The sequence below is a fragment of the Triticum dicoccoides genome, chromosome 2B (genome assembly GCF_002162155.2).
Source record: "Triticum dicoccoides isolate Atlit2015 ecotype Zavitan chromosome 2B, WEW_v2.0, whole genome shotgun sequence".
NCBI lineage: Eukaryota > Viridiplantae > Streptophyta > Magnoliopsida > Poales > Poaceae > Triticum > Triticum dicoccoides.
The window spans coordinates 655,772,970-655,785,221 of NC_041383.1; the positions used below are offsets into that span (position 1 = coordinate 655,772,970).

General features: G+C 47.0%; 1 protein-coding gene across 1 annotated transcript; it reads left to right on the plus strand.

Annotated features, from left to right (window-relative positions):
• The first annotated feature begins 967 nt into the window (after window positions 1–967).
• Window positions 968–5,529, plus strand: LOC119368221 (ent-kaurene oxidase 2-like). The gene is made up of 8 exons (XM_037633539.1): window positions 968–1,100; window positions 2,638–2,798; window positions 3,691–3,852; window positions 3,952–4,092; window positions 4,207–4,461; window positions 4,639–4,797; window positions 4,883–5,077; window positions 5,206–5,529. Exons 1-8 carry the CDS (start codon window positions 968–970, stop codon window positions 5,527–5,529), a joined length of 1,530 nt encoding a protein of 509 aa, XP_037489436.1.
• The last annotated feature ends 6,723 nt before the right edge of the window (window positions 5,530–12,252 follow it).

Sequence of the window (12,252 nt, forward strand, 5' to 3'; positions counted from 1 at the left end):
GGTAGGCTCAACCATTGTGGCTGGATTAATTCGACGTTGGAAATAATTTGATCGTATTTGAATTGTGTTGAACATTTAGTACTTAGCAGATTGTTAGGTGACAGTCAAACACGTGTAACTGTAGTACTCCTTCTATCCCAAAATAAGTGACTTGACTTTGTACTAGCTTTAGTACAAAGTTAGCATAAAATCAAGTCACTTAATTTGGGACGGAGGGAGTAGTTCCTAATGAAAAAACACATGAGGGCATGGGTACCCGAGAACATTATATGAATATTAAATTTAGAAAAATACTAGGAAAGATAAACTGGAATTTTTGGTCTCAAACATTATCGATCATTCTACTCAAGTGCGAAGTTTGGTGAAGAAATGTCACCCTTACCTAGGAGTTAAAAATCCACGCAGGTACCCGAGAACCCTATACGAATGCACTATCGTAGTCTGCTCAATGAGTGCAGCGATAGAGCACTTACTGATTAAACTGAGTGAGAGGGTTGTCCATTAGTGCGCAAGTTCGGCACACACATATGTCGCCACCTCTATGTTAGTTACCCTGCGTACGGATACCGGTATATACGAACGCAGCGCCGCAGCCTAATTGGAGTATACATACAAACCGCGCGTCACAGAGCTTGTCGCCTCGTACTTGGCTTGATCTACCATGGCGGCCGGCCCAGATTTCGTCAACCACACGGCCGTACGCGCTCAGTGCAAATGCGGACGAACACGTCCGCCACGACGGAATCGAGTGGTTCAGCTTGGGGATCAGATGCCCCTCTCGACGCATCGACCCTGCCAACACTGCGTCGCCAGATCTGCATGCCATAAACTGAAGCGTGCACGCCGTATCTGCTAGCTCAATATAAAGACTGAACCGGCGCATGTACAATGCAACACCACTGCCTCTAGTTCCTCCGCTCCACACCGGCTTGTAGCACGGCAAGACAAGGTTAACCCCAGCGGACCGATGGAGGCGCTTCTGGCTGCACTCCCAGCGGGTGGCGGGGGAGCGGTGGCTGCCGCCGTTGGAGGGCTGGCGGCAGCCGCCGCGGTCGCCGGTGCCCGGATGGGGAACAAGGAACGGGCCAACACGCCCCCAGGTAGCCATGATCTCACTGAATCTTTTCGTGTCCTGTTGTTGTTAATGTGCTGCTTCTTTCGCTGTGAAATTGCTGACAAACGCGCGCGGACGCAGGCCCTGCTGATCACACGCTGTAATTGATGCCGAACGAGGATAATCCATTAAAAATCTCACTAAATTTCCACTTCACGTTTTCGACATCTATAATTTAGACCTCTCCACAGAATAACTTTCCATTATTTCGATTTTTACTTCTTCTGATTGAGATGCATCCGCATCCCTAAACACTAAGCATAAGTTAAAGGTGAGAGAAAATTACGAACACCATTACTAGGCGCTCGGGTAACAAAAGGCTTAACAAAGCCGTAATGTTAGCACACAATATGCTAAGTACTATGTACTTAAATGATTAGTTCATTTGTTGCCATTAATTCCATAGCTAAATAGATGGTCTTCACTAATCTATTTCACTATACATGCATGCAAACATCTTCACCCTCAAACCATGTAGAGAAAAGATCCACCTCAACATGCAACATACTTACGAAAAGCTGAGTCCTTTCTATTCTTTTATCCTATTTATAGTTATTAATTATTCTAAAAAACTGTACATTAATCAAACACTACAAATTACATGTATTTACAGATCCAATTATCATAGTATTTATCCAAATATCCATGTTTCATACAACAAAATCTCATTGACATATATAGCAACCAATTACTGCATCAACCCACAGGGTATCATCTAGTTACATATCATAATTTAATGTCCTTAACACTTATTGTTGTCAAAAAGAGATATAGCAAGAAATTCTTAGAATTGGGTTGAAGAGAGAAAGTTGATGTATCCATCTTTGTGTCTAATAGGCGCTAGGAATGTGAATGCTCTAAATATGACAATAGTTACTAATCCTCACCCCCAACAATAATGCACCTGGACAAGTTATAAAAGTTATAATATCCCTAGTGAATTCTCAATAAATTTCTATTTCATGCTCTGAAAATCAATTTGGACCTCTCACACACAGAATAACTTCTCTTTATTTCAACTTTCATTCTTTGTATTGTGAAAAATAATTGCTAATCCTCATCCCTAGGAATCATGTACATTTAGAAGTTTCAAAACATTACAAAGTTGTAGTACTATGTGCAGTAGGATGGTAATATTTCAAGATCAAACTCAATCAGATTGGGAAGATTTAAAGGATCAACATAAGTAGTACTTCTCATCATTCATGAATATACTTAGTGTAATTACAATACATCTCCTCAAAATAAGTGTATTTTTTTACTTTTCAAAGATTTATACACCAAACCATTTATGTATGCTTTGTAATTGTATGATTTGTAGCCTCGTGTAACAGTAACTAATGAAAAACACGTGAGAAAAGAAGAAGAAGAAAATGTTGCATATGGTTATGTTATCTCCATGTATCCAGCCTGTTATCATCTGTGCTCACTAATTGTCAGACTGACTTATCTCAAAAAGAATAATACCAATTCTACATCAAGGAAAACAAGTTAATCCTCTTTTTTATTTCATTGACATGCAGTTGTTCCTGGTTTACCAATAATTGGAAACCTGCTCCAACTGACGGAAAAGAAGCCACATAAAACCTTTGCAAAATGGTCTGATACTTATGGGCCAATATACACAATAAAGACTGGGGCTTCATCTGTAGCTGTGGTCAACTCAACAGAAGTAGCCAAGGAGGTAATATTAAAATTGTATCATCTTTCTTACTAGATTAAATTGATACTGTATTTTTATTTTGTAGAAACACAAAATCCTTTTTGCAATTATAGGTAATTGGTACATTTTGGCATTTTAGTTATATCTCCATTAATTCTGTAACATTCATTGCCAAATCCATGATTATCTTAGCATATCTTTCTCTTAAATGACAATACAAAATTTAAATATTGCTACAAGAGTTCTTTTTCACTCCAGCACTTGAAGTTTACAGCTAATATGAAGGTTATTTTGATCTCTCTCATTTTGTCATTCTAGAGATAAATAAGGATTATAACAAGTATTCTCACATGAAAAGGATACAAGTGATTTGTTACTTGACCTCCTTCCTCAAACAATTACCCAGATAAAAGGAAACACACACTAAAACACCAAACATGCATATATTCTTTTGTTGATAACATTAGTTTTTTAAGAAGAAGACGGTAAAAAATTCTGTCATATGCATCAATTGATGCGACACAACCTTCTATTATTGCGAGGCCTTGACATCTAACATTTCACACAGGATACAAAAGGCCAAGGCTAAACCAGGGCTAAAACAACCACAGGAAAAATATAACATGATTCCTCCTGCCTCACTAATTATATTAAACGGACCGTCATCCATATCGGTTAAGTACACCCTAGCTAACATCTCCCACAGATTTCACACAGAATCCATGGACGCTCAGTCCTCCTCCAACCGACGGATCCAACTCCTATCCTTGAAGATAAAATGTACAACATCAGGAACTTTTGTCCGTTTAAAGACACAATCATTGCAATACATATAGCCAAAACTAAGTAATACAAAAGGAAGAAATTATAGCATTATGGTAGAAATATCTCACATTTGACTCGTATTTTGCAGGCAATGGTTGCGAAATTCTCATCCATATCTACTCGAAAGCTACCTAAAGCATTATCAGTGTTGAGTCGTGATAAAGCAATGGTTGCTACATGTGACTATGGTGACTTCCACAAAATGGTGAAGCGCTTTGTTATGGCGGGTTTGTTGGGTTCTTCTGCTCAGGTATGAGTCTAAAAAGTTTCAAAATTATACAATTTATTATACCACCTCCCAGATACGCTTGCGAGTTCAGTTAACTATTTAACAATGAGATGCTTGCAGAGACAATTTCGGGAGACGAGAAACATGATGATGGATAACATGTTAAGCACTTTTCATACATTGGTGACCAATGACCCACATGCTCCTCGGAACTTTCGAGAAGTTTTCAAGGAGGAGCTATTCCGCTTATCGTTGATCCAGGTTAGTCTCTCTACAAACGCCATGATTTAATTAGTCTTCCTACACGATAGCACCATACTTTCTGAATTTGAACAGTGAGGATGGTATGATTTAGCGTTCATGCTGCACTTTCAGGGTCTAGGTGAGGATGTAAGTTCAGTTTATGTGAAGGAGTTTGGGCGCGATATTTCAAAGGATGAAATATACCAGATCATTGTGGCTGACATGATGATGTGCGTCATTGAGATTGATTGGAGGGATTTCTTCCCGTACCTCAGCTGGATTCCAAACAAGAGCTTTGATACAACAGTTGCTACCACGGAATCTAGGCGAACCACGGTGATGCGAGCCTTGATCGGTCAACAGAAGGAAAGAATTGCGCGCGGCAAGGTGGTAGCAATCTACCTATATACTAGTACCTCTGTACACTAATATATAAGACGTTTTTACAGTTTAATTTGAACTGCAAAAACGTCTTACATTAGTGTACAGAGGAAGTACCTTTTAGCAGACGTATGTTTGTTCATTGATGAAGTGATGATAACGCAATCAATTTGTGATATGCAGGCAAAGACATCCTATCTTGACTTTTTGTTGGCAGAGAACACATTGACAGATGACCAAGTAACGATGCTGGTGTGGGAGGCAATCATAGAGGGTGCAGATACTACTTTGGTGACGACCGAGTGGGCTATGTATGAGCTTGCCAAAAACCCCGAAAAACAGGCAAGCTGAGCTTACCCTTCTAAGTAACTTGTTGCTCTGCGGGATGCATTTTTAACACCAGATTTCTCATGGCACGCCATGGCAGGATCGTCTCTACCGGGAGATCCAGGAGGTGTGCGGCGAGGACATGGTCACTGAGGACCATCTTCCTCGGCTGCCGTACCTGAATGCCGTGTTCCACGAGACGCTGCGGCGCCATTCTCCTGTCTCGCTTCTGCCTCCAAGGTTCGTCCATGAGACCACCACACTGGCCGGCTACGAGGTCCCAGCCGGAACAGAGGTACTCATATGACTCCACACTTCAGTAATATTTTTCTCACGTGACTGAATGCTAGTCATCATAACGGAAGTGAAGTGCTGTCTGTTCACTAAAATGGCATATATATTTCGGCCATTGCAACCTGCCAGGTGATCGTCAATGTGTACGCGTGCAACATGGACAAGAAAGAGTGGGAGGAGCCCGAGGAGTGGAGGCCAGAGAGGTTCCTGAACAACGGCAGGTTCGACGTCGCTGACATGTACAAGACCATTGCATTCGGCGCCGGGAGGAGGGTCTGCGCCGGGAGCGCGCAGGCGACCGGCATTTCGTGTGCCGCCATGGCGAGGTTCGTGCAGGAGTTCGCCTGGACGCTCAAGGAGGGCGACGAGGACAAGGTGGACACCGTCCAGCTCATGGGCTACAAACTCCACCCCCTCTACGTGTATCTCTCGCCGAGGAGAGGGAGGCAGTGAAGGGCAGTTCTGGTTTGATTGTTTGACAGTGGAGTTGGCCAAACAAGATAATATGGGTGCATGTTTTAATGATTTACCTCAACAATTTGTTCGGATTTTTACACTGTTTGCCTCGCGGTTATTGCGCCAGAGCTTTTGGGGTTCAGGTCGGAACCGAAAAGAAGACTGTATCACGGTCACAGCTGCTTGGTTGGTTTTCGTAACATCAAATTATTGCAGAGCAATGTGTTTAACACGGCGACAGTCAACAGTTTTTTAGATAATGGAATCTTTTGTTAAGGAACAATGTGTTCAATGCTAGCGACAATCACATACTCCCTCCGTCCCAAAATTCGTGTCTTAGATTTTTCTAGATACGGGTGTATCAAATCACATTTTAGTATTAGATACATCCGTATCTAGACAAATGTAAGACAAGAATTTTGGGATGGAGGGAGTACTTTTTAGTACACAGAGGTAGAGATGCATATATGACATAACATTTTTTTAGAAAATAGACACAAGAAGCACCCAGCTTTAAATTAGTAAACCCAACAGATGCTAAGTAACCACAACATTAAAGTCTTACAAACCAGATAGTAAAAAGGAAACAGGGTAAATATGGCATGATGAGCGCAGGAACATCTAAGAATCTCCTTGATGAGACTCGGGAGCTCCTGTGGTAGCGTGAAGATGTTTGATCTTGAGAAGGATACCCGATGCTGCTTCACAATCATTCTTCTTCCCTAGAGGACGCCATTTCGAAAAAAAATGCTGAAAAAATAGAGACGATTTAAAGATATAATTAGCAGGGTGAGATGGGATGGTCCCTTCAATGGCTAGTTTGTTGCGAGTATTCCATAGCGCCAAGCTAAAGCACTAAACGGTCTCCAAGCTAAGCGATGTTGTTGGCCGCAAGAATTGTTGAGAAGCGCAAGGATATCTAACATTGAATTTGGGTTCCAAGATTGTCCAAAACACAACTCCACATGGATTTCTTGGGAGCACAATGGAAAAATAATATGATTGGAGTTCTCCGGAGAGCCACATAGAGCGCAACACCTATGGTCGGAACAATAACATTTTTGTGGGTTTAGAGCTGAGGGTAGGTGATCCAAAGCCGCGTGCCAGAGGAAAATATGAACTTTGAGGGGCACTTGAGTTGCCCACAAGCCTTTCACATACCGGACCTTGGGGCCTCGCACCAACTTGGCATGGGTGGATTTGATAGAGAAGATGCCCGAGAGCTCTGTCTCCCAGCTGATCGAGTCTTTGACAGAACTAAGAGTAATGTGATCAATTAAAGAACGTAGGTTGTCTAAAGCTAACGGCTCCGTCGGCGAGAGAGATCTAAAAAGACCATGGTGGCGGAACCAGAAGCGGAAACTTCACAGATGAGGGCCTGCAGCTTGGCCACGATAAGAACATGGAAGGATATACACCATAGTCATGGTGGAGGGCTCCATGTCCGGCATCGCCAACCTGAAATTCCTCCTCCTGTGCTTCCAACAGATGTCGGGTCTCACCATCAACTTCGACAACAGCAAAGTGATGGTCCTTGGCTACCCCCCGGACGAAGCTTTGTCCATTGCGGACCGGCTGAATTGCCGCCTGGGCTCCTTCCCCACGACTTACTTGGGGGTGCCCATTAGTGACTCCAGACTCACCGTCGCGGATCTTCGCCCGATGGTGAATAGGATGCAGCACAGGGTTGAACCCTGGAGGGGTCGCTGTCGGTGTCAAAACCGGCGGATCTCGGGTAGGGGGTCCCGAACTGTGCGTCTAGGCGGATGGTAACAGGAGACAAGGGACACGATGTTTTGCCCAGGTTCGGGCCCTCTTGATGGAGGTAAAACCCTACGTCCTGCTTGATTGATATTGATGATGTGGGTATTACAAGAGTAGATCTACCACGAGATCAAGGAGGCTAAACCCTAGAAGCTAGCCTATGGTATGGTTGTCCTTCGTCCTACGGACTAAAGCCATTCGGTTTATATAGACACCGAAGAGGGCTAGGGTTACACAGAGTCGGTTACAAGAGATCTACATATCCGTATCGCCAAGCTTGCCTTCCACGCCAAGGAAAGTCCCATCCGGACACGGGACGAAGTCTTCAATCTTGTATCTTCATAGTCTTGGAGTCCGGCCGATGATGATAGTCCGGCTATCCGGACACCCCCTAGTCCAGGACTCCCTCAATAGCCCCTGAACTAGGCTTCAATGACGATGAGTCCGGCGCGCATGTTGTCTTCGGCATTGCAAGGCGGGTTCCTTCTCCGAATAATTTATAGAAGATTGTGAACACCAGGATAGTGTCCGGCTCTGCAAAATGAATTCCACATAGCACCGTAGAGAGAATGATATTTACACAAGTTCAATCTGCTGACGTATTTGGTGGCGTGACGTCACACCACTACCAAGCCTTTACTCGAATCGTTTTTATTGTACCACCCCAGCGTGTTTAGCGAAGCGGTTTCCTTGGCACGTCTTGTCGAAGCAGAGATCGTGTTCCCCTTATTCCGGGATTCCCATAAATACGGACGTGGGTAACCCAACCGCGCCCGTCGCCACACCCCCTCCATCGAAGGCGGGTTCCAAACGGTCACGGGGACGGCTCTTGGTATTCTTCCTCTTTATAATGAGACCAAGGCCTGTTCTTTCTCTTCAATCCTCAATCGAATCCGCCCCTCGCCTCGAGTTCCAACACCTAGGGCTCCAGATTCGGGTACTTTCGACCTTCGACAATGTCCGGCTCCGACCTACGAGGCCGGTGGATGCCCTCCTCCGTCACGGAAGAGGACATGCTAAAGCTGAGAGACGCCAGGTACTTAACCTACGAGATTTCACATAGGTTGCCTGCCCGAGGGCAAGTTATTCCTACTCCCGAGCCCGGCGAGAGCGTCGTGTTTGTGTCTCACCTCCGTCGGGGTTTAGGCTTCCCGATGGATCCCTTCGTGAGGGGGCTCATGTTTTACTATGGGCTGAAATTCCATGACTTGGCTCCGGAGTCCATCCTCCATATCTCATCATTCATTGTCGTCTGCGAAGCCTTCCTCCGCACTACCCCTCACTTCGGCTTGTGGCTCAAAACCTTCAACGTGGAGCCGAAGATGATTGAGGGGCGTCAGGCAGAGTGCGGCGGGGCGGTTATAGGCAAGAGGGCTGATGCTCCATGGCCCGAGGGCTCTTTTCAGGAGGAGCTCGGCTCATGGCAACAGGAGTGGTTTTATATCACCGCGCCCAGGGGCAGCAGGCAGAGGCCGCCGCCCGTCTTCCGCCTGGGCCCTCCACAACGGCTGACATCATGGGTCAACAAGGGGCTTGACTGGGGGCCGTCTAAAGACGTACCTCTGTTGCAGGACCGGATTCGGGGCCTCCAAGAAAGGGAGATCAATCTGGTCGTAGTGGCACAGGTTATGCTGATTCGGCGCCTTCTGCCCTGCAAACGCCGCCCCCTCCGCCTGTGGGAATTTAATCCGGAGGGGCCACGGGCTCTCCAACACTTCATGGGTTTGACGCCCGTGGAGATGTACAAACTGTTCTTCGGATCGCAAGAGATGCGCACGGACTTGACCGAGGATGCTGGCCTAAGCTGCAATCGCCCGGATACTCAAGTAAGTAGCCCTGTGTCTGGACACATTGTCCATTTATTTATCATGGGTTTGCCTTTTAACCAGCTATCCCTTGGACAGGAGTGGATAGCACAAGCAAAACTGATACGATGTCCGGCCCCCCTCCCTGAGACCACGCCGGATCCCTTGTTAATCAAAATGTTGGAGGTTGCACCTTCGGAGGAGGGCGAAGGGGGGCACAGGGAAACTACCACCTCTGCCAAGGAGGCTTTCAGTAAGGGGGGAATCAAGAGTCCCTTCTTCCAGGGGGAGAAGAGGACCGCTTCCGGAGACCCGGAGGCCAAGGCCTCAAAGCGGGGAAAGAAATCTGCACCGGAAGGTCCTGTGCCGGAAAGAGCCCCGGCAGCACTGTCTCCTCAGAGGAATCAGCCCTCCAGCGAGCCGTAAGTAAAAAAGGGGGAATTCTGTAATAGGGGACACCCCTGCTTTATTTCTAAGGGTAACCGAAGTTTTCACCTTGTAGTTCGGATCTCAGCCCATCTCAGCAGAGCTCATCTTTGGGGGACCTTCGTCCGGAGATGATGGAGAGCGAAACGCCTCCATCTGCCGCCCCGTTGGAAGGGGCGGACGACCCTGAGGTGTCGTCACGGAGGGTCTCCCCGAGTCCGGCGGGGCCGGGGAGTTCGGCACCCACTGGAGTACGGCCGGTGGAGCTGCAGGATTTGCTCAAGAGGGCGTCTATCTCAGAAGATCACCGCACATTAATGAGTATGGTGATTGAAAGGATCTCATCCGCTGAGAGCGGGTTGTATGAGGCCGCCGGAAGTTTGCTGACGGGGTTTGAGGTACGCAAAAAATGACATACCTTTTGACAGTTTTGCACATAGAGTGCACCCTGTATAGATAGTAGCCCCTGAGACTTTGTATGCTGTCGAAAGCGACAGCGTGCCGAGGATCATAATCTCAGTTATAGGATGTCGCCTTTCTTATGCAGGTGGCGGAATGTTCGGTGGCCAGCCGGACTGATGGAATTGCCGAGCTGAAGCGGCAACTCGACATTGCGGATGCGGACATGGCGCTAGTCAATAAACGACTTAACGAGTCACAAGGTAGGTGGTTGCTCCGCGGTCACTTAGTAAGGGAGCTGATGCCCGCTCCTTACAATTTGTATGCTTGATGCAGATGGTGCCGCTGCTGTGGAAGACCTTCGAGCAGAGCTTGCTCGAGCCAAGGAGCAAGCCAGGAAAAGTGATGCGGCTGCCTTGAAGGCAGCGGAAGAGCTAAAAGCCGAAAAGGCTTCTCACTTCCGAAGCAGGGAGGAGATGGCCGGAATGGCCGTGAAATTAAAAGATGCTACCGACCGCTATGAGGTTCTTGAAAGAGAACGCCGAGCAGAGCAAGAGGACCTGAAGAGGGCCGCCGCCGAAGCCAAGGATGCCCGTAGTGCGATGCGGGCTATGAAGGAGGAACTGCGTCAGGCCGGAGATATTGCGGCTGAAAAGCCCTTTCTGCTGCGTAGGAAGTTCACGGATCCGAAGTATGCTCAGTTGGGCCAATTGTGTGGTGCGGAGGATCCTTATCTGGATTTGGCGGCGAGTGCGGCGGACGCGGTCGTGCACTTTCGAAGCTAGAAGGATCACGAAATGGAAGAGCTTTTTTGGTCTCAATTCCATAGTCCGGAGCGTCCACTTCCGTTGACTGACCGGCTGGCTGAGTGGGCTGAGTTGAATAGATTGTCCGGACTTGCCATGACAGGTGTGGTCGCTCATCTGTGGCCGGAAAGGCCCAAGCCTGAGAGTTATTTTGGCTTGTTGCAGCGATTCCTTGGGGCGGTGCCGCATATCGAGGCGATGAAGTGGTCGGCATGCATAGAAGGTGCACGGATGGCTCTCGCTCGTGTTAAGACATACTGGGCGGAGATGGATGCCACCGCTGTTGCATCCCGGGGTTCAGACAAAGGCCGATTACCCGCCGAGCACTATTTTGAGGAAGTCCTGCAGGGCGCTCATTTAATAGAGTCGCAGTGCTCGAAAGATGTTATGTTTAAATGACATGTATGATTTATGAGGTCATGTTTATAATGCAATAGCTTTTTATACGTGTGCGTTCAAGTATTGAACTATCTCCTGTGCGGCCGTGTATGTATAACCTGAAAGATGGCAGTCTTTGGCTTCAGCCCCCACGCACATGGTGCGGGGGTGTTTGCAAAAAGAAAAGCACTTTTTCACACTTAATCCAACATCTTGGTCCTTTGAAGGAGGTGATAGCGTAGCAAACTAGGCAACCGGACTATAATGCTTTATCACTTTCACTTAGCCATAGGAGCTCGAAGGTGGGGCTACTATATAGCCCCTAGAGGCACCGCGCTTCTCCGAACTCGGGGCGCGTATGTGCCTGACCGGGAAGCGGTCCTTCATCAAAGCAGAGGAATTCTAAACAATCCAGTAGTCGATCGAGTGGTTGACCAGTCTCTCGCTATATCATGACAGTCAGTTTTCGGCTTTCTCTACTGAGGTGCTCGGCCGGCCGAACCGGGGCACAATCGCAGTAGTTCTCCTGGTGCCGTGTTAGCCGATGGTGCGGAACGTAAGGCAGCAAAACACAGGAGCCGGGCAAACCCAACATTTGACTAAAGACATGATTCAGAGCTGATGCATATAAGGCCTAACTCGAGACGCCGAACACTCCCTGAGGTGTTCGGTCTTTATGATACCGGGCATGACAATGCCCTAAGCCCCTAGTGTCCAGGTACGGACGGGAACTTCTGACACGGCCGATGCCAAAACGCCAGCCTCCTCCTCGGTTATGGTAAGAAACCGGGGGATGTGTATCATCAAGAGACAGTAAGAAAGGTTTACGCAGGATCTTAATCTGAAAAGAATCCTTGTAACGGGTCCCTGCTGCACGTCAGCGCCTATGTCTCTGTTGTGCTGTATCCTGGACGGGTGTAGCACATGCTTCATCTGTAAAGGAGAAGAACTTAGTTTGGAAAAGTATCGTGCAAAAGGTGTAGTTAAAATAAAGTATGATGAGTTTGAGCTTTATTGGCTCTCATTGTTTGTACGTGCAGCCCCTTGTAAAGGGGTATGCGGCGGTGAAGCCCCTTGTTTATTTATGCCAGACTCGCCTAACCGTGTCCAAGGTCTGAGTGACCAGTTTTAGGGCTTTGACC

Coding starts and splice junctions, on each gene's coding strand:
- LOC119368221 (XM_037633539.1), top strand. CDS start 968: ATGGAGGCGCTTCTGGCTGCACTCCCAGCGGGTGGCGGGGGAGCGGTG. Junction 4,093..4,206: donor TCCGCTTATCGTTGATCCAG/GTTAGTCTCTCT, acceptor CTGCACTTTCAG/GGTCTAGGTGAGGATGTAAG. Junction 4,798..4,882: donor CCAAAAACCCCGAAAAACAG/GCAAGCTGAGCT, acceptor ACGCCATGGCAG/GATCGTCTCTACCGGGAGAT.